The sequence below is a fragment of the Acipenser ruthenus genome, chromosome 22, assembly GCF_902713425.1.
Source record: "Acipenser ruthenus chromosome 22, fAciRut3.2 maternal haplotype, whole genome shotgun sequence".
In the NCBI taxonomy this organism is placed as follows: domain Eukaryota; kingdom Metazoa; phylum Chordata; class Actinopteri; order Acipenseriformes; family Acipenseridae; genus Acipenser; species Acipenser ruthenus.
In genome coordinates this window covers 17922901-17941962 of record NC_081210.1, presented here as the reverse complement: position 1 = coordinate 17941962, position 19062 = coordinate 17922901, and the positions used below count along the sequence as shown (strand labels likewise).

General features: G+C 38.2%; 1 protein-coding gene across 2 annotated transcripts; it reads right to left on the bottom strand.

Annotated features, from left to right (window-relative positions):
* Positions 1 to 768: 768 nt before the first annotated feature.
* On the bottom strand, positions 769 to 17586 carry LOC117431248 (glutamine--fructose-6-phosphate aminotransferase [isomerizing] 2-like). Of its 2 annotated transcripts, XM_034052003.3 has the most exons (20): positions 17442 to 17586; positions 15572 to 15679; positions 15089 to 15187; positions 14797 to 14922; positions 14187 to 14245; positions 13962 to 14096; positions 13201 to 13262; positions 10719 to 10798; positions 10457 to 10537; positions 9350 to 9473; positions 7193 to 7356; positions 6823 to 6918; positions 6398 to 6495; positions 6171 to 6291; positions 5785 to 5942; positions 4704 to 4818; positions 3816 to 3943; positions 3312 to 3479; positions 2160 to 2321; positions 769 to 1634 (listed from the first exon to the last, which is right to left on the bottom strand). In XM_034052003.3, exons 1-20 carry the CDS (start codon positions 17446 to 17448, stop codon positions 1590 to 1592), a joined length of 2136 nt encoding a protein of 711 aa, XP_033907894.1. In that variant the 5' UTR covers positions 17449 to 17586; the 3' UTR covers positions 769 to 1589. The 2 variants fall into 2 exon arrangements, with proteins under 2 accessions (XP_033907894.1, XP_033907895.1); XM_034052004.3 differs by lacking the exon at positions 10457 to 10537.
* Positions 17587 to 19062: the final 1476 nt, after the last annotated feature.

The window sequence follows — 19062 nt, the reverse complement described above, 5'->3', positions numbered from 1 at the left end:
ACCCACATAATAAATCAACTATGACACAATGCAGATTGTTTGTTTTGCTGTGGCAAGCCCAATGTTGAAAGCTGTGTAGCACTTTTTTTTTTTTTTTTTTTTTTGCTTCACCGAGCTGTTTTTATCTTCCTGCTGCTTCAGGTTTGGAGTAACAGAGCAGCAAATGGCTTCAGTGAGGAAGGAAGCCCCTTGCCTTTGGGAATGGAAACACTGTTAAGATAAAAGGACTCTTTATTTTCTAGTTGGGGCTCCCTTTTAATTGAGCTGTCTGCTGTGACCTTACAATAAAACACCACCTTTACTGGTATATAATGTGAATCATAAAGGGTTTCTTCAGGGTAATAGTCAAAGGTCAAAATTGTGCTTTAGGACTCTTTTTTTGTTTTGTTTGCAGGCCTGTTCTGGGGAAAGAAAAACATATGGTGTAACAAAATTCATCCCTTTCAGGGCTTTATAACAAAAACTAAAAGTTTTCCTTTGTGAGTTTTTAATACTTCTTTAGACAGTTCACACAGGTCCATTTGTCTCATATCAACTTCCTATCAAACCTACTCAGGTGCTTTTATACAGCTTAAATTAATCAATTATCTAAACAATTCATTTCTGCGAGGCTTTCCAGCTGTTTTTACCATGGCTCACAAGACAGTCTCTGCAATACAAACACTGAAGACCTGTGGCTTTTCTAGCTTTGTGTTGCTGCCCCTTCACAGTAATACACATATCTCAATGTAGCTGGAACAACATTAAGAAAGAAACTTAACACAGATGTATCAACATATTTTTTAATTTGCCTTTTTGAACATTCACAGAACCACAGATCCCTTAATATAATAAAAATATAGAAACTATCCTCCTTTTTTTAAAATAAATGGCCTCTTCTTTATTTACTTACATAGGTAAACCAATTGTCACAGCTTCCAGTATGACTCACAAAAATACATATATAATAACATGTACAGTAAAACACTATCTCTAAAAAAAGGTAGGAAAAATAACTTAAACCTTTCCCTTTCCAAAAAGTTATAAATAATGTAAAACTTTTCAAACTGTGAAAGCTCTGTTAACATAAAAGGTTGGCAGTTAACAGAGCTTTAAATATTGCACAATATAAAACCTCTATCGTTTGCAAAACAAGTAAACTTTTCTTTTTTTTTTAACCGTAAAGCTTCTACATCTTCATTGTTATTTTTTACGTACAATTTCCCATGAATGTATAATATTTTCCTTTTGAGGAAATCTTGACAAATATTTTAAACTATATCGACTGAACCGTATTGTTTATTATTATTAAGTCCCATTCTTTCAAGCGTAATGGATTTCCTTCATAAAAATAGTATTTGCATAAATGTATGTTTGAGTGGGCCCAATTAAACTATACCTATTGATAACCCTAGGAATTGTTCAGTAAACATTTTTAAAAGCTGAAACAAAGGGCCTAATGGATAAGGCACAAAACGGCAATTCAAACTGCATAGTGTTTCTTCAAACAGGTCTGCTTCATTATCAAAGCCTTTTTACAATCGTTTCATTCTGTCTATATCTTTTGATATTTATACAAAAAAGCTGTTTATTCCAGTTTATTCACAGGATTACTCCACAGTAACAGACTTCGCCAGGTTTCTTGGGCAGTCAACCTGAATAAAAAACACAAAGACGTCAGTGGATCAGTGTTCAGATCAGTATTGTGTTGGCATTTAAACTGACATACAGTATTTCTAAGTACAAATGTTTAACACTGTCATTTAGGGTGTCAATGTAAACATCATGTTAAATGTCAATGGCTGTATCATTTTATCTTTTAGAAATACTTTGCACTGTAACTCAATTTAAATCTGCCCTAACATATCACCTATATCAGTGTAGTTTAAATGGGATACATTACATAACACAATACTCGCTATGCAGGCATTCTAACTAGCCACCTGAAGGTTAGCAACACTAATACAGAAGGACCCTTCATGGTGTACCGAATACCAGAAGTGCACTAAGGGGTCCTTTGCAGTTTTCTCTTAATGTAAAACTTTCTCCACCTACGATAGTGTACACCTTTCAAGATCTTTTCAAGATGTCTATGCCTAGGTATCAGTATATTGTGGTTACAAGTTACAGTTTGAGTTGAGACTCAACCTATTTTGCCCTACCGATTTAGTTCAACTTACATCATATCCCCGGAGTACCGCCAGGTGGAAGGACATCAGCTGAAGGGGGATGACACTTAGGATTCCCTGGAGACAGTCCACTGTGTGGGGGATCTCAATGGTCTTGTAAGCATTCTTCATACTCTCAGGGTCATCCTCGGAGCATATGATGATCGGGCAACCCTACAGAAGAGAAAGCGACAACAGGCCACGTTAAGTGAGTGTTTGCTTTTCTAGAGACATCTGTTTCTCATGAAATAAACCTTTTTGTGTTTACATATAAAGCCTCTCATTTCCCTTTGGAACGCCTACTTTTCCCCGAACTCTATGCAAATGTAGGAAAGCGAGAGGGGGTTATATTTAAATTAGCTATGCCGACGGCCCACTTAGATTCTAATGCTGTTAACCGTGAAAGTCCCCAAAATACTGTTTAAATGAGCAGAGAACAGTTTCACGAGAAATAATCCACGTGTCATCACGTGTGATGTAAATAGATCTGATTTTAAAGATCTGATTTGCTGATGGATAGTGCCTGCTTTTTTAATACTATGTTTTATTGTTGTCGCCCACACTGCATCTGTGTTTGTGTGTGTGTGTGTACTACTGAACTGAACCACAGGCTTGTTCCCCAAATTATTACAGGACCGTAAGGAGGTGCTCAGGCAAGCAGAGGAACAGCAACCTCAGCCTCCAGCAAGAACTGTAAAACAGTGATACGAAGAGGGTCCTGCTATTAGAGATGCACGGCTATCTTTATTTTTGTACCCAATGGTGTACTTTTATTTTGTATCACATTTTTGTTTCACTAGCTTGTTTTGTATCTCTTAATACCAAATATAGCATCCTCATTTGCCCTGTACTTGTATGACTGCTTCTGCTAAATAAAGAATTGGAATATTGAGTAGTATTGTTGATTCCCAAGAAATAAGTTTTTTACCACATTTTATTTTGAGAGTGGGTTAAACAATGTTCGTGTATTGTATCAAGCTGCCTCATCATATCCTCTTCCCTTATGGATATATATATATATATATGCATGTGTATATATGTGTGTATGTATATATATATATATATATATATATATAAGAATAAGAGTTCATGGAGAAGAGCCTCCCCATTCTATATTATTGATCCCATATTTGTAATGAAGCCTCAATGCAATGGGTTTCTTACCTGGCGTGCAATGACCTGCTGCAAGGCGTTCTGACACTTGGTGTAGCAGGCGTCTCTCACGATGATCATGATAACTGGCATGTGTTTGTCAATGAGAGCCAGGGGGCCATGCTTCAGCTCTCCAGCCAAGATCCCTTCCGAATGCATGTAAGTGATCTCCTTGATTTTCTGCAAGTCAATGCAACACTTATCAGTACAGCTCCTTCACAGGGCTCTCCTTAAATGATCTAAAGAGGGAGATCTTTTTCCACCATAAAGTTTTTATACAATCTAGTGATGTTCACAAGTAGGACAATAACCCAGATGGAGGTACACACATTGTTTAATTTATTAAGAGACCCCTCACTGTCAAGTATACTGTTTATAAGTTTAAACTACACAACCCAAATTAGTCACTATGAGATAGACTTACTATGCATTGACTTGTGTTAAAATGAGATTTTTAGAATTAGAGCTAAGTGCATTATTTCAAAGAATGTGATAGTTCGGCAATGTGACACCTACCAGAGCTCCCTCCAGGCAAGTGGCGTAGTTAAACCCACGGCCCATGACAAGAAGAGATCTCTGCTTGTACAGCTCATCTGCAAGCTCCTTAATCTTACTATCCAGAGCTAAAACTGCCTTGATTTGACCTGCAAAGGACAGAAAATAGTGGTTAGTGTCACTTTTATTGGTAATCACTGGAAAGCAAAAACCTGAAGCTCAGATTTCAGATCAACACTAGCGATTCAATCAAACATGTTGTAAACAAACCCCTCTGCAGTTTTTACAAGAAACACATTACTTTACCTTACCTGTATCCCATGTTATCCATATCGCAGCATTATTTTTTTCAAAATATTCCTGATCATTTTGATAATTTTCATTCACACATCATATGTAAACCAACTTGGGAATTAAATATTTTCAACTTCACATTCACCAGGAGAAAGATCATTTTTCTTCTGCACATCGCAGTTTACCCAGTTCATACTCGCTCCTGCAACAACGCTGGTGCGCTGATTGCAAGGAGAAAGTGATCTGAATACACTGTGAGCCTCAGAAGAGATTTTCTCCTGTCGACCGCTCCCGACTAAATGTTGATAAATGTATAGCCTGTATGTATAAATGTATGATTCAGGAACCATGATGTGTGAAATGATGACATTTCAAGAGTCAACAGTATGTTTACAAATATAACTATGCGATACGGACAACACAGGACACAGCAAAGGTGATGCAATGCGTTTCTTGAAAACATTGAGGGGTGCTCTGTATCACTTTAATCCTACACAGATGGCTGTCATAATGTTTGCTTTGTTATACTGCAAACTCTGTGCACGGGGTACACAGTTAAACAGCGAGTCCTGTACGCAGTGAGAGGGATAGCAGTCACGTGAGGCGGTCGCTCACCTGGCAAAGCCTGCAGGCTGCTGATGATTTCCAGCCTCCTTTTCTGCAGGGAGATCCTGTCTTCGGACATCATCAAGCCAAACATGACGAATGCCACAAACTGGCTAGTGTAAGCCTGAAAAAGACATACGAAAACATATTTTAATAGGCACCCAGTGTATGTCTGCTACAGTAAATCAGACAATTCACAAAGACTTACACATTTAAAATAATGTTTGAATACAAAAAATTTCCTTTTAGGATTGGAACTCCACCTGTCTATGTCACAGTGGATTCCTAAAACTTTATTACATAAAGTTCTTTAAAGGCATGGTATAAATACAGCCCAGAGTTTTTAGAGCATTCATTTAAGAGAAACTGTGTAACCTTCAAACTTAAAAAGAACAACCATCAATTTAGCTACAGAAGGTTTATCTATCTAGGAGAAGAAACACTACGGCTACTGTATTTGTTCATTTAGTCAGAATACAGTGTAGTCTATTACAACAAAATAGACTGAGAGTCATTGTCTTAAAGAGAAAGGTGGTCTGAGGCAGAAGTGACCAAGCCACAGTTCCCAGGCAGTTTAAGTGTGGCTCCCGGTGAAATTCTGGGTGACACACACTTTGCAGCTCGAATGAAAGTATTTAATACACACTGCGGCTCTCAAAAGTATTTCATACACGCAGCAGTCATGTAAAAACGCTTCTTTTTTTGAAAACTGAGCATTAAGATCTTCAAGGGAAGAGCTTGTCTAAAAGAATGCTTACATAAATGTGTCTTTTTATGTGGCGTCTTCGGTGAAATCAGGGCAGTTATTGTATTTTGCTTCATAATAACTGAATATATTTCATTTAAAGTGCATAATACATACATTATAAACAGAAATAAATCGTGTAAGATTCTTTATAATGTTCGAGAGAATTAAAACTAATGTTTAAATCAATGATAGCATTTAAAATGTCTTGCTCGCAAACATTTCTTGTCAGTATGTGTCTTGCGGCCCTCGGCCCCATGAAAATGCTGGTATGCGGCTTGTAGGGTCAGGAAGTTTGTCCGCCCCTGGTCTAAGGGTATGCGTTTAAGGAAAGCTGCTCTTTACCTTTGTGCTGGCGACCCCGATTTCAGGTCCCGCATTGATGTGAATTCCACAGCTCGTCTCTCTACAGATAGAGCTGCCGACAGTGTTGGTCACCCCGACAGTGAGCGCCCCGCGATCCTTGCAATACCTCAGGGCCATCAGGGTGTCAGCGGTCTCACCTGCAATTGAACGTTGATAAGACCTTTAATATCATATAAAACCCATAAATATCACATACAATAATACAGTATTGCAGAGGATCAAATAAATAACAAATGGCATTCTCAATGCTATTTTTATAAATGTCCTGACTTGTAGTATAATTAATAATATGCAAAGTCAATATGTATATATAGAAAGGGAGGCCAGTGGAGAGCAGAGACTATGGGCTGGCTGTGAGAGGGTACCTGACTGGCTGATGAAGAAGCACACATCATCTCTGAAGACTGGTGTGTTTCGGTCCAGGAAGTCGCTGGCTAGCTCCACCATCACAGGCAACTCTGTGAGCTCCTCGAGAATCTGCCGTGTCTGGAGTGGGGAGAACACACTGTTACATCCTGACAAATATCACATGTCAAGGAGAAGCGCTGCAGTGTTGCGCGTACTGTTTGATCTGTATTGAAATGCAGCTTACCGCTACTGCAGCGTGGAAACTGGTGCCACAGCCAATGACAATGAGACGGCGACACCTTTTGATTTCCTTTAGGTGGTCTTTCAGGCCTCCAAGGATAACTGAAATAAAACACAAAAGGATTTATCAACTAATACAAAAACTAATAAAAATACAAAAGAAATAATTATTTAAAAACATATTATATGTATTTTTGCTTTTTACAAAATAATCCCTTTTGATTCTGAATTAAATTTGACTGCAGAAATAGGTTTCATTTAGGTTTTTGCTCTTAACTAAGAGCAGAACAGGAATACAAACTGGTAGCAGTGATCTGACAGTTTCTTTTTTGGTTTTCAAGTAGCATATCCAAGTGTCAAGTGCTTGTCTCAATTGTATGAGAATGTTGGGGAGGGATGGGATACAGCACACAGTAATGAACTTGTTACCTGTGTTGTTTTCAAAGCAGACTCGTCCTCTCATGGTGTTGACGACTGATTCAGGTTGTTCAAAGATTTCCTTTTGCATAAAAGCTTTAAAGTTACCTTCAATGAAAAAGAATGTAAAATGTGATTGAAGAAACATTTCAATGGGGAGTTGCCTTGTTTCTCAAAATGGAAAGGTATTGTACACTTCAACACCTTTTCCATTGCTCAAGATTGATCATATTTTTCATACATTTAAACAAAATCTATGCAACATAATTCTGATAAAAATATCTATAAAGAAACGACCCCCAAGAGAGGCCCAGGGATGCCGTGGGGAGCTGTCTAGCAATATGCAGGAACGGGTCCTGCTTGTGATCAAGTGCATGCTGACCTTTCATGATCTGCTGCATCTCCATCTGAAGGGTCTGGATGGCTCTGGAGGGGTCGTCCCCGGCTAAGCGATTCATGCGATGGATGGAGAGCTTGCCCTCAGCCACTGCAGCGATGTCGTCATCCTCCAGGTAGATCACCTTGTTGGTGTGCTCAATGATGGCACTGCGCAAAACAACAAGGAAGTCAGATCACTCAGGAGGTACAAGCGCTTTCTACACTAAGTGGCTGTTTCGTACAAGGATGCTGTTTTTACTCATATTCGTTTTTGTCAGTTTAGTACTGGTGAAAGGGTAGGGTTAGGTTAAGGTTAAGGCCTCATGAGAGATTCCCACAGCTTTGTAAGGTAACTCAACACCCTCAGCCAGTCAGCTATAGAGACTGTCACATATTATGCCTAATTGTGTGGTTATGTGACCTGAGACACATGTGAACCCAGGCTATCAGAAACTATACCCATATATAATATGGTTTTCTTTGTGTATAACCCAGTGAAATGTTATTTTAGAATTCACTTTCAGTCCTATATAATGTAGGCTCTTTTATTTACAGGCTGCTTTTTGGTACCCCCTGTGGACTTACATCAGTTTTTTTGAAGGGGCTTTGACCACAGTGAGGGTAATACGTAAGCAATAAGCCACGACAGGGCGTGTGCATGACCGTAACTAGCTATGAGGACACCAAGGTCGTGTCCTTGCTTGTTTTTTTGCATCATAAATGCTGATGCTCATGTAAAAATTCTGGTAAACATAGATTTGGAGGTTGAATAGTAAATACCAAGCAGTCATATAAATACTGCCAGCTGTAGCTTGAAACCTAAGTTTAACCTTGGTAGGATGTCAGCTCTGGCTATGTCCCTGGGTGTGTGATATACTCTAATACCACCACGCCCCGGGACCGTTGCAAGCCATGATGTAGTGTCTTATTGCGCTTATAAAATGGGTTAACTAACTAAATTGAAAAACAAAAGAAAAAACATTTTATTTAATTAACAAAAAAGTCTAAAACTGAACTAAGAAAAATAGTTCCATATATAGTAGCATGAAAGGGCAGTTTTTCTTTATTTGATTTGTTACACTTCTTGTAATTCTTGGTTTGTTCATAAAATTTTAAAGTAAAATATTACTGCCCATTTTCATTGTGACACAGCACAAATGAGTCTGCCTTTAGTCACGCAGACCCTTCTTCACAAGATCTGCGACGGAATCAGATGGCAGTGCTGCTCTTTTTATTTTTGAAATGTTTTCCACGGAAGTGACAGGAGGTTTCCATACCAGATTAGCATTATGGAATACCCGGTCACTTATCAAACTGACTTTGTGGTTTACGGCTGGACAACGTGGAGAACTACTGGGCCAGTGTTAAACAATTTTAAAAAATGCAAGGCACAGCAGAAGAGGTGATACCATTGTACCGGGACAAATTTATGTGGAGAGAAAGGTAGGGCAGGAATTGTCGAGCTGCTTTTATAAATACTCTGCATCACAGATTACACAGCTGTGCAGGCGGGGCAGCAGATGCAACCGACCGAAGGAGGAGTACAGACATACAGCAGACCAGGGGCAGCAGCAACAAAACATCCATTTAACCACAAAATGCTCTTTTAAGAGCCACCCAAATGTTATTTTAAAAAGCTGAAAGTTTTAAGATATTTTTAAAAAAACTATGCATTTTCAGAATAGGATGGGGAACCGCTGTAGTTCTGGCAGAGTTCAGGGAGAAGGGGCACAGCGCTCAGAATGTTGAGTTTGATTTGAATACTTACTTTTGCTTTTTTTCACTACTTGAATTTGAGTCAATGATGTCCGATTCAGACTCATTCAAAATCTCAGCTACACTTCAGTTTCCCAAAAGGTCAATATTTACATAAATCTGGTTATGGTGTTTTTTTTTTTGTTTTGTTTTTTCAAAATTCTAGTGGCATATGGATATCTACCAGTGATTTACCCCTTTTTGAAAAGAAGTGCCGACCCATGGTAATATGCTGTAATAGCAACTCTCCGTGTGACCTGTTTTGACCAATCGGGATACAGTATTTAAAATACCCATTTTACAATAATGTAATATTGGAGTCAAATTGGTGGGGAGACTATGACTTAAAGCATACGGGTATCGATGTATTATTGATGTATTGTTGATGTATTATGTTATGCTTTACCTGGCATCAGAAGCAAAGTAATATTCCACCGCTTTCAGGTCTCCAACAGAATAGAGACAGGTCAAACTGTTAAGTCTCTGCTTCCTGTTAGCATCATTTTCATTGTTTTCATGTTTAAAAGTACCTAAAGGCAGAAAAACAAGATGCTATAAATTTTGTCCCATGAAATATATTATTAATGAGGTTTTATTTGATTAGAAGAGAATGACACAGTTCTGTTTGTCATCCCAAGTGTAAGATAACCTTCTTAAAATTGTTTGTCAAGATCTTTATGGCATACTGTGTTGCATTTTCTGCCACATATCTATATATTACTTCCTTTATACATAGTACTCAAATACTGAATTATTATACTGGTACTTGAGCACTGTGTATATATACATAAGCAATAACTAAAGGGCACAGTGTGTTTACAAGGACATGCATCCTGTAGTTACAGCTATTATATGACAGGTGCTTTGGTCTTGTCTTGTTTGGTCCTGGTTGTCAATGAGCTCTTTGTGATGTTTGTTCATCCAAGTTGTGCAGTTTTCATGACAACAGGACTTGGAAACCCAATGAAAGTAAATAAAGAGATTGCACGTGTCATATAACATATAATATATAGTTAGATTATCAGTTGGAATAGAAGCCACATTAATCAGGTCATGCAATAACACTTATAGGCAACTAGTCAAACTAGAAATGTGGTTCCACTTTTATTGGTGTCTCCATTTCAAAAGTTTTATTTCTCAAAGTGGCCTGCTGACTTTATCATCTCCGTGAGTTTATAAATCATGATAAAAAAATACACTTTCATTTCTGTGGGATGTGGCAGTGTGGCAAATCTATGTTTACACACACATGTAGTATATCAACATACATGTTACCACTGAAAGGAACTTAGCAATAAAGTGCAATTAATGACTTTGCAATAAAGTATAATTAATGATTTACTTCAGTGTGTGATTGTTAAAGAGATGATTGTACCCTATATCAGAACAAACAAAGTTCAAAGTGATATTGTTTGAGGGAGATAATCACAGGGAATAATCAATGAGGTGCACCCGATTTACCCAGGATCAGAACAGGATAGGAAGGTGACCACTTTAAAATGGCATACTCCACCTATGCTAGCACCAGACTCCTGTGACCCAGCTGCATCATACACCTTTAAGGGAATGTCACTAAAAACTGACTTCGGTAATGCTAAAAAGAACAAATGGATTAGTTTAGACAGCTTCACCGGATCCAGAATGACACACATACACACGGGTGGGTGAGGGCTGCACAGGTTCGGGTGGCTCGTTTGAAATCTAATAAATGTAATAAAATGTTGTAACTTTGCCAGTGTGACACAGGCAGGTATTCTACCAGCGTTAAGACTTACTGTTATTGTAGGTGATTGGAATTTCCTCAGTGGACAGGTCAAACTTGCTTCTCACACCGATCAGCAGGGGGCTCCCTCTCCTGTTGGCATCGAAAACAAAACAAATACCTTGTTAGATTTGTTATGGAAACGTACTTAGTTATAATTACACACGCTCGAAAAAACAACAACAAAAAACACATCTTCTGAAACCTCTGAAACACACCGATTCAAAAAAGCCACAGACACTTGAGGAGTGCATTCCAGTTCCAGGTACACACTGTAATCTACGTAACTAACTTGCATTTTTTTGTAAAGAGATTATGGGCTCAATAACCCCCCATAATATACTAATCCTGCTGGTGTTTCGCCCTCAGCCTGGGTAATTTTAATCTTCTTATCATTAGCACAAAAAATAAGAAATGCAATGGAATCAGGTCAATGATCAAACAGCTACAGTATCAGCATTTTAGGATGGCAGTACTGCTATCTGCTGATACTCAATGACTTTCACTCCAAATTGTTATTAGCAAGTAAGTACTTACTTATCAAGTTCAATGTAATTTGTTTTAAATGTATTCAGATCTCTGAAAAACCTCAAAGACCAATGCCATTTAAGCATTTGAAAGCCATAGTTACATTGACTGAATTCTTCCACATTTCTACATGTACACTTATTGTTTTAAGAGAAACAGTGAAATAAAATAACTACAAAGAAACCACATGATACATTAAACCTTGTATTAGTCGCAGCAAACACAATATCTTCCCCTGGACGCTTCACTTGTCGCCCCTGGTCTTCCCTGCCCTTCCAATTCACCCCCTCACTCCACTCCCTCTTATTTTACAAGTGCCCAGAACTTGGTCTTGGCTGCATGTGCAACGGGGCACAAACATAACCACTTTACTACTGCTTTACTACCACTTTACTACCACTTTACTTGGCTCTTTGCCCAATCCATTATCAAGCTGTCTTACTTGCAAGGTAACCTGTATTATCTTAATGATGTATTGTGTGGCTTACTTTCTGTTTTTTTTCCACTCCCAAAGCTCTTTCCAAACAATTCCACAATTATTTCCCTTGTCTAAACCATGCAAGGATGGCTCTATATGCATAGGTTTCATTTCTGCTGTCCCCTGAGTCATAGCCAGAGCACTCAGCATTCATGCAAGGCCCTGGGCCAGCTCTAATGAATAGACCCCATTCATGAGAGTGCACTGGCAGAAAGGGAGGAAATAAAGCAATCCAAAACACAGTGGCTTCAACCAGCCCACACGTTCATCACTAAAAAACATTTTCATATTTCTTTCATTAGCCCTAAATGCGGTAGTCAAGAGTCATAAAAAGGCGATAGATGATATAAAAGGTACTTTAGGCTATTTTAATTTATGCCATCTTTCACTGCAGCTGCTATAACGCTGAGAGATATTTAGAAATGTCAGAACAGCAAAGGAGTTATTTACAGGATCTGAAACCACACATGAGATTTGTCAAGATGTTTTTCACAGTTTTTATTAAAGGACAGCTAATATTTCAAAACGTAACACACCATTCTGAGTTGCTTGGTTGTTTATTTTCGTGTACAAAAAGGATAAATAGCTCTGGCCAAATGTGAATTAAAATGTCCCGTTTGCTTTTATTTATGTATTTATTTCACGTAACTAACTAGGGAAAATGCAGAATAGATAATATTAGACCTATTGGTGTTGCCTGTAAAATCTTATCAGTATTACAAACATTTGGAAAAAGGCAATCCTATTTAAATTTGTAACTTTCTGTGCTAAATTCAGCTTGAATCTGTCATTAAAGCAGGTGGTGTAAAGTAGGCTCCAAAAAGAGAGTCACAATAGCTGTACTACCTTTGAGGAATGCACACAAACTTGAATGGCTCCTATGACACAAGAGCACACAAGAAGGAATACAGGATAGAGGACTGTGGCTGACAGGCACATAAGAAATTATGTTTAGTAGAAAACTGATTGTGGGGCTGCTTTCTTACCTCTTGTTTTCTTTACTAACATGATTAATAACTAACTGCTATATCCTGCTTCCCTTCCTGTATATCACATGGACAACTGGCATGAGACTGAACTACAGTGCAGAACAAACATTTCCTCAATGGTGTTATCTTTGTATACTGGGTTCTTGAATCAAAAAATCCCCAACGGTAGAAAAGGGTGGAGCAGTGGTAGTGGTGACAAAATTATAATAAGAAAATAAAACCTGGGTAGCACTCCTTAAAAAGGGTCAGTCAGACACAGATTTGGCAGTAAGAAGTGGGTGGTCTCTTTGATAACTGGGTGGCCTTCGCTCATGATTACAATGTAAAAAGCACCGTCCTGACTAAAGCAAGAATGTTTCCAAGGATGTGGAAAGTGTCTGCTACTGATAAGAGGGCAGGGCAGAGTGACAGCAAGTGAAGACACAGAGACTGGGTGCACCACGACTTCAGGCAGAGACAAACACTACAAACAAGAAGAAGAATACTGCAAAAACACAAACCTGGTGGCAATAGCTTCGCCTGGATAGTGGATGCTCTTGAAAACCAGTGCAAAGGCCCCCTCCTGCAAGAAAAAGAGTGAAAAGAAGCCTGATTCAAAAACTAAGTAATCAGACCTTTTTCTTGAAACCCACTACCTGTGTCTCCCCCATTCATCTACTGTTGCCATAAAGGCATTCTCCTGGACTCAAGCCAAGGTGAGGTTATTAGCTGATCCATAGTGAAATAGTGGAAAAATACCACCACTACTACCACTGAAAGGACAAGGAATAGACAGACTATTGTAAGACATCTACATGGCAAGGTTTGAGAATGCATTTCAGGGAGGTTAGGTGGAAATGGTTTAGTACTGCAGCTAGTTTTAACCCTCATAGCAAAGCATTTGCAGTTCCCAAACAATTCCTGGGATTAACACAAATTGTAATCCAGGTTTTACACTCAAACATAAGGAAAGCATTATTTATACTACAGAAAATGAAAAGGTGGTCAAAATGTAGGCCTAAATAATAAATGTGTTTGTTTATAGCCTAAAACACTAATGGTACCATCTGGTATTTTTTTATCAGCTACAATCCATTTTACCAATTCTTTATTAGAAGGTAATAGTGTTTGGTTATTTTTATATATGACTTATTTATTTGACAAGTCACGTTTTCTGTTACAGTGAGTACTGACAACCCTAAAAGCAATACTACTCCTTTCAAAACAACATGCAATGTGTGTCAAACAGCTTTGTTTACACACATGACAAAGGTGTACTCACCAGCTGCTGAATAACTCTCTCCACAAGGGAAGAGAAGCTGACGTACTCGCCCTCCCAGTTGTCAAACACATACTTGATCAGTTTGGGAATGACCTCTGTGTCTGTTTCAGATTCAAACTCGTATCCCTTTGTCTGCTGCAATAGAGAACAGCACAGATTCAGGCCACAGGTTATTACAGCAGGATGTTCCTCCAGGGGACCAGGTTACAGTGCCATTAGACTTACCAGATACTTTTTCAGCTCCTTGTAGTTGGTGATGATGCCATTGTGAATCACAACAAATTCTTGAAGAAGAACAAAAAGCAAAGAATTAAAGTCTGTGGATTATCTTAGCATACATGATCTGTATAAGACTTTTGAATCTGTGATTGTTCTATTTTGGTGATTTCAAAACATAAACGTATACTGTGCATGGTGCAATGCAAGACAAAAAGCATAATCACATTCAGTCTGGGCTCATGTGTAAACCAACATTTTGTTGGCCTAAGAGATTACCAATGGGAAAATAAAGTCACAGGTCCTGTTCATGCACTACTCAAATCAATGTTTTCACCTTTCCGCAAATACGTTGTTTGTTGCTAGTTTTATATCATTTATTGCAGAAAATGTGCCTTTGCTTTTAAATCAACAGCAAGTTTACCATTGATGTCATCCCATTTTTATGACACTAATTGCAGCATGACTGTGTGTTGTAACTTCTGCCATCTTGCTAGGATCTCTGACAATAAGACGACTATCTCAATGGGTCTTACCCTGGTAAATACATCCAATGAGCTGAACTAAGTAAATGATTACTGGTGAATAACTATGCACAAGCTAATTATGAGATAGATACCATTGTTTTTGTCGGAGCGGTGTGGATGGCTGTTGACTGCGCTTGGCACTCCATGTGTTGCCCAGCGGGTATGTGCGATTCCAAAATGTGTGTCCAGTTCTGCCTCCAGGTCCATGCTATCTTGTTCTGAAAACAGATCACTGTACATTACAACACTAGGACTCAGGACATGAAGCAAATCTGTGTTTGCACCTTTCCGGTTTTAACTATTGTTTCAAAAGGTCAAAAGATAACATCTGCTCCTATGTGTAACTTCAGACTAAAAACGCAGAGGTAATAGAGTTGAACTCACTGTAAAGCTCTTCATCCAGCGCCTTCACCTTGCCTCTCTTCTTGACCAGACAGATACTGCTATTCTTCTCATTACTGTTGGGTCCATCAACAGCAACTCCTGATAATGCCAACAAGAAACACAAGAGTTTAAGCTACTTGCTTACCACTTAATACAGGCAGATGTGAAGTATCCTTTTAATAAAGCTTGCAGTGTCCTATTTTTATACTCTGAATTGACCATGCTTTCCCTATGCTGTTAGCACAGTAATGTTTTAGAAAGACAGTAGATACAAACGCTGACAGTGTCCCTGCTGGGGGTGGTAATTCAATATCCTGCCTTTAACCTCTGAAGGCCTGAGTTTGAATCCAGCTTTACAAGTAAAACGAGCTAGCAGTCAACACAAACCTCAAGGCCCACGTGAATAGTCAGGATGAAGGAATCTGTTGGGGATGCTCTTGTGGTGCTTCTGTCCTGCATATTCATTTATAAACCAATACATACCTGCCGAATCATAGCCTCTGTACTCTAGTCTCTGGAGCCCTTTCACCAGCGTCTCAAAAATCTCCTTCCTGGTACGGGGAACTCTGTAGTTCAGGTATGCAAAAATTCCTTTACAAAAAGACAGACAAGAAATATTAAAGACATATCCATATTCACATGCGTTTAACAGCCAATATAGGCTTACACAGATTACTACATTTCAACTGCCTGTTGCAAACATTTCTACAGACTTCTGCGTTAGCATAGTCCATCAGGTTTGACTAATAAAAAGTGTAAAAGCTGAATACCGAATTGGTCTCAGCTTTGTGAGTACAGCTAGTTACAGTGATTCTAGGCAGTGTTTAGTTCGACGGGGGTCTACAGTTGGCTCATATGATACTGTCTGTAATCAGCATTGTACCTGAACATTTAGCATTGAAAAAATTAAATGCTTACATTACAAAACTACCAATCTTCCACTAATTACATGTTAGGATTGTTTGAACGCCACTTATAAAAGTTCCTAGGTCCTCTAACTTTTCAATGTATCAGTGAAATGGGGCTGCTGCTAGCACAGCTGACCATTGAGAATAGGATACAGTGCTTGCAGTGTTCCGCACAGGTAAACTAAGCTGCGTGTTCTGACGCCAGTTCCAGTGACATTGCCAGTGGTGGAATGTTCTGCCAAGGTAAAAATTAGGAAATAACCTCGACTGCAGAACAACACAGCTGTTACAATACGAAGTGAGTCTCATAGAACTACTAAAATCGTTTGAAGCCCTATGGCAACTAGAAGTTTTCACTGAGACTGTTTACACGATAAGTCAAAATCACTCCATTCTATTATTTTGAAGAGGTTTTGAGATTCGCAGTTCTGGACTGTTGTATATGCCATTGAATTGGCAATGATATGTGTTTGATGCAATTAGTTATTTAAATAAGGTTATTTTAAAACTTGAACGACTTGAATAATAAACAGAGATTGTCGACTGAGATTTGAGGTACAATCCGGTACATTCTACCATTCAGATAAATCGGGTTGTGCGGGATTAAATGTTGTGGACATGAAAGCAGTAAATTGATTTACCTGAAATAAACATAGATCTTACTCTATGCACACAACAAGCAAGGTAACTGGGACTATATAAGAAAATTAAAAAGTCACCATTGCAAAATTCTGTGAAATCCGTCGATATTTTAGCATATACTGGCACTCTTTGCAGTAAGTGCGTCATATGTACAAAGTTATTATTGGGACTGTATTCACTATAATGAACGCAAGTATTCCAATTGTTCATTATGAGCCTCTTGGCTCAGTTGCTGCTCCCCTCGCCACTGTTTCGGGACCAGAACCCGCTGAACTGCAGATGTGCGCCCGTAGTGTAACTTGAGGGTTCAGCCTATACACCAACTTTACTGCAACACCGTTATTTCCTAGTGTTTTCAAATAATTAAACTGCATTTACTTATCACAAAGGGCTATCTTATTATACTCGTACATTACTTGCCGTTTGGATGCTAATAGATGCTGACAGGCTTGTTACAATTAACTCTTAATTATTATTTGCGGCTGATAAGTAGCCTATTTTATTTATTTATTTATTTATTTATTTAATAACATTAAAGAGCAGAATTTTAGCATAATCCCAAGAAAATGACACGTCACCAATGTTTTGGATTACATGTATTTTAAGGATATATTGCCCCTATAGCCTATAGTGTATTTACAATCATCTCCTTAAAATTCAAAACGAAATTTAACGGCCCATTTCCAGCTAGCCATACACTTAAAGCACTGGTCTGAGCTTTGGATCCTCTCATAGTAAAGCATTTCTGTATATATTTGTCTGTGCTTAATCACGCCAGCAACAAGGATGTTTATTTGACTTACCGCACATTGTTCAGACGGTCCTTGTTTACTGAGTAATGATCCTGGAAAAATAAATATTTTCTTGTCAGAAAGTCTTCCAGCTGTAGTCCAGTTGCAACCACTTTTGACATCGTAACTCGCGCGGAGGTGGTTATATAGCGCTTGTGCCAGCTGTTCTCCCCTCCCACTCTGTTCCACAGATAAAGTTTCCAGGACAACGATTGATCCGCCCAGACGTTTTGAATATTCTAGGGAGTGTACCGCTGGAGTCTGTTGCACAAACTTGAAAATCAACTTTGGCTGCACAGTACACTATTCTGGAAGCACCCTAACTGGTATTGCTTGTTAGTCTAGTTAGGTGAACTTGTGTACCTCACTACAGACAATTTAATTATCAGCTGTGCTTTCAAGCTTTATTCACTGTCCAAAATATTAAAGAACACTGCATTCTATTACATTTCTTACTGCAATGCCACAATATATAGTGATTTTACAGCAATTACATTTTATTGAAATTCTTGCTTAATCGTGATCTTGCTTAATCGTGATCTTCTATTTACTGTTGAATCTTTTCAGCAGCATAGCAAACATCAGCCCCACAGAATTGTGAAGAGGGCTCCCTCTACTAGAAAGCCTCACAGATGCTTACATATTTACCATGACATCCCCTGACCCAAGCACAGCAAGGTATTAAGCATAGGACTAATGGAAGCATGGCACTGGCCTTCTATGGAAAGCAATGGCACTGTGAATGCTATTACATGGTAATATTGACCAAGTCAGATTTCATATCGGTGACACACATGCAATATTATAATTTCATTGCTGAAATAACTGTCAGCAATAAAGTATTTTTTCCCTATAAGTATTTCCATAATCTAATCGCTAATGCGCACAAACTTGTGACAAACCTTGAAGTATAAAGTGCAAAGAATGTTGTGTCATACTGTGTGTGGCACTCCTGCTGCTGTGGTTCTGCCGGAGGCTGCATCACCTGCCTCCTATTCGAATACTGTTTATGTGTACCTGTGAGCGTGTGGAGCTTGTCCCAGTTTACTCAGGAATGAGTGACATCAGACCTCTTAATTTAGACATCATCTTTTATTGTGGGTGTGTGCTTACAAATTAGCTTTGTTCCATTTTGCCTGTTTTTTTTTTAATTTATTGAATTGTATTGTATTTTGTATTATTATTATTATTATTATTATTATTATTATTATTATTATTATTATTATTATTATTATTATTGTTATTATTATTATTAATTTCTTAGCAGACGCCCTTATCCAGGGCGACTTACAATTGTTACATGATATCAGATTATTTTTACATATAATTACATTATTTTTTACAATAATAGTAATGGTAACATTGGTAAAATTACTACTACTACTAAGAATGTACATCCAAACAGCACTGATGTAATTGCGTTTTTAAAACATTTTGTTTAAACCTATTGATACACAGCGATGACAAAGGAGACACCTATTGTGAGCACATTTAGTTCACTTTTCATGTCCAGTCCTGCAAAAAAGAAAAAAATAAGGTCCTATATTATGTTGTTAAAGTGGCTGTGTTGTCAGATTAATATATAGAATTGTGTTACAAATTATATCAGGTTAACATCCCTTCATGTTGCCCT

Bases quoted from the DNA above. Each gene is read 5' to 3' on its own strand.
- LOC117431248 (XM_034052003.3), bottom strand. The intron at 6,496-6,822 runs GTAACAAGTTCA...GTTTTATTTCAG, and splicing joins CTGCTTTGAAAACAACACAG to TTATCCTTGGAGGCCTGAAA. The intron at 2,322-3,311 runs GTAAGAAACCCA...TCTCTTCTGTAG, and splicing joins AGCAGGTCATTGCACGCCAG to GGTTGCCCGATCATCATATG.